General features: G+C 36.2%; 1 protein-coding gene across 1 annotated transcript; it reads right to left on the bottom strand.

Annotated features, from left to right (window-relative positions):
- Positions 1 to 1,852: 1,852 nt before the first annotated feature.
- On the bottom strand, positions 1,853 to 2,389 carry LOC129243101 (uncharacterized). Its single transcript, XM_054880225.1, has 2 exons — positions 2,307 to 2,389; positions 1,853 to 2,244 (listed from the first exon to the last, which is right to left on the bottom strand). The coding sequence occupies exons 1-2, from the start codon at positions 2,355 to 2,357 to the stop codon at positions 1,900 to 1,902; spliced, it is 396 nt and encodes a 131-aa protein (XP_054736200.1). The 5' UTR covers positions 2,358 to 2,389; the 3' UTR covers positions 1,853 to 1,899.
- Between the last annotated feature and the right edge of the window lie 289 nt (positions 2,390 to 2,678).

Raw genomic sequence — 2,678 nt, 5'->3', positions numbered from 1 at the left:
AGAAATAATAGAAGTTGACCTAGATATTAGTACCCGCACCATCGTCAAAACAGTATTCAGCCATTTGCGCATCAATTTCGCCCAAAAACAATGAATTTATTTCTCATCCAACCATATACGAGGTGTGTTCAAAAAATAAGGCGAATTTTCAAATTTCGTGGGATACGTACATTTGACTTTGGATTATTATTTTTACGTTGTCACACTCATCTCGAAGATATCTTTGTGGATTTAGCATGTTTAGTTTGTTTATGAGAGCCATAAATAAGACAATATTTTGCATGTTCGGCGATTTTCTGCTATCGACTACTGGACTTTTCCATTGGGACGGTTGGGCATTGGTTTCGATTTCATAACCATATACCCATGATCCGTCACCAGTTATGACCCTTTCAAGCTAATCTGGATCATTGTTGCCGTCATCCAACAACTCCTGAGCAATGCTCATGCGAAGTTGTTTTTGGTCAAAATTCAGCAATTTTGGAACTAACTTCGCTGCCACACGAATGCCCAAAATTTCCGAAAAGGTCGTATAGCATGAGCCAACCGATATGCCGTCATCCTCAGCAACTTCTATAATTGTGACTCGACGATTTTCTATAACAATTTTCTTCACTTTCTCAACATTTCCATCGATTGTTGATGTGCTGGGGCGTCCAGAGCGAGCGTCGTCATTCACGTCTTCTCGATCATATTCATCTTCTGTGAAAACCCAATTGTAAACATTTTTTTGACTCAGAGTGCTCTCAGCGTATGCCACTGTCAACATTCTGAGTGGTTTTGAGCACTTAATTCCATTTGTTACACAAAATATTATGCAACTTCTTTGATCCATTTTTTCCGATAGCAGAAAATCGCCGAACACGTAAAACACTTTTCTTATTTATGCCTCTCACAAAACAATTAATCTTGCTACGAGTATGTATATTGCTAAAACCGTGAACATATCTTTAAAACGTGTGTATCAACATAAGAAAATAATAACCGAAAGTCGAATGTACGTGGGCCGCAAAATTTGAAAACTCGCCTTATTTTTTGAACACATCTCGTATAATTGGTGCTTACACCCGTTTTGGGTGTTTGGCAGAGCTTCTTCGTCTAATTGTGATGTTCGTCTTAATGTTGCTCCTCGAATGGGGTGACCTACATTTTTAAGCCGACTCCGCATGGAAAATGTTTTTTATGAGAAGAATTTGCTTGGCACAAATACACGTTTGCCATTGCCAGCCGAGCGGTCGAGCTGTGGAGTTTCTTGCACGCAAATTCGAACCTACGTGCTTCCAAATGGTAGTCAAGTTTCAACCTATTCGGTTACGGTGGCCTAATTACAAAATAGGACAACTAAATAATGTTGATGTGTGACAATTTTTTCGCTGAGGGCCTTTCTTCCAAACAAAGTACATGATCGAATTTTGTATATAAAAGAAGAATCCCAATGCAATCAATGCTGTTGGCATTGAAATATCTGACACCGAGAAAGTATATTGAAGTGTTTTTACTTTAAAGTGGAGCGGCTTATTTTTCTGTCGTGATCCGTGCGCACGAGTTGCTAATGAGTCCTCAAATGCCTTAAGAGTCGGTATTGTAAGCAAAATTGTCTTAAATAAAAATAGTTGATGCGTGCATAACGTAATAGAGAAAATCGGTTTTCTTCTAAAACAAATGAATGAATCGCAAAATCTCGAAAATATCGAAAACAAATTATTTAAACATATGCAGGCACCTTCCACTGTGTAATGTACCCTGCAATAGCCCGGGTTTTCCCAAAAAAAGCATTAAATTATCAATTTATATTTTAATAAATTTATTTAATTACATTTCAAACACTTTTTTAAATACACTTTTTCATAAAGTACAAATGTCAGTAAAGTGACTAAACTTTCGGTCGCTTGTGTTTTTTTATCTACCCATCGACGATGAATTGTTCACCCATGCGTATCCATTCCAATAAGTATTCGTACCCGTATTCATATTGTAAGGATTATACGGATTGGGTGGATTAGGCGGATTCGGTGGATTATAGCCATTATAGGCAGGAACGTTCATATTATATGGATAGCTGGAAGGATTATTATTATTATTCCAGTAATTTGAGTAGTACAGATAATTTGGGTAAGCATATTGCCCAATGACCCATGGCTGAATACGAATATTTTGTCCATACCCTATATATGGCGTGGAGCTCAGTTGTGAAAACTGTGGTGGTAGTGTAGCGTAAGGACCCACATATTGAGGTGCTGTCGTCTGTATAGAAGGGAAAATGAAAAAGTTTATAAAAATTGTAGATATTTAGTGCACGTATTTACCGAAAGCGTAACGGCGCTTATGCACAATAAGTATGATAATAAACTTCTCATATTGTTATAATTTTTATGCTATCGACTTCCGCTGATTTTATAATTTTAAACTTCTCATATTGTTATAATTTTTATGCTATCGACTTCCGCTGATTTTATAATTTTTTTATATTTTCCTATTTGGCACTTAACTGTTAATTACTTGTTGTTTACACTTCCTCCTTTGAATCGAATCTGTATAAATTTACATGATTTTTGTCGCTTAAATAGCACAAACAGATTTTCAGTTTCAGTTGATAAAAAGAGTGTGAAAATTGTATTATTTTCCACCACCTATCTACTCAGGTACATATATCTTCAATAAGCAAATACACCTATTTG

The sequence above is a fragment of the Anastrepha obliqua genome, chromosome 3 (assembly GCF_027943255.1).
Source record: "Anastrepha obliqua isolate idAnaObli1 chromosome 3, idAnaObli1_1.0, whole genome shotgun sequence".
Taxonomy (NCBI): Eukaryota; Metazoa; Arthropoda; class Insecta; order Diptera; family Tephritidae; genus Anastrepha; species Anastrepha obliqua.
Note: the sequence above shows the minus strand (reverse complement) of the source record. Positions and strands in the feature narration are given on the sequence as shown.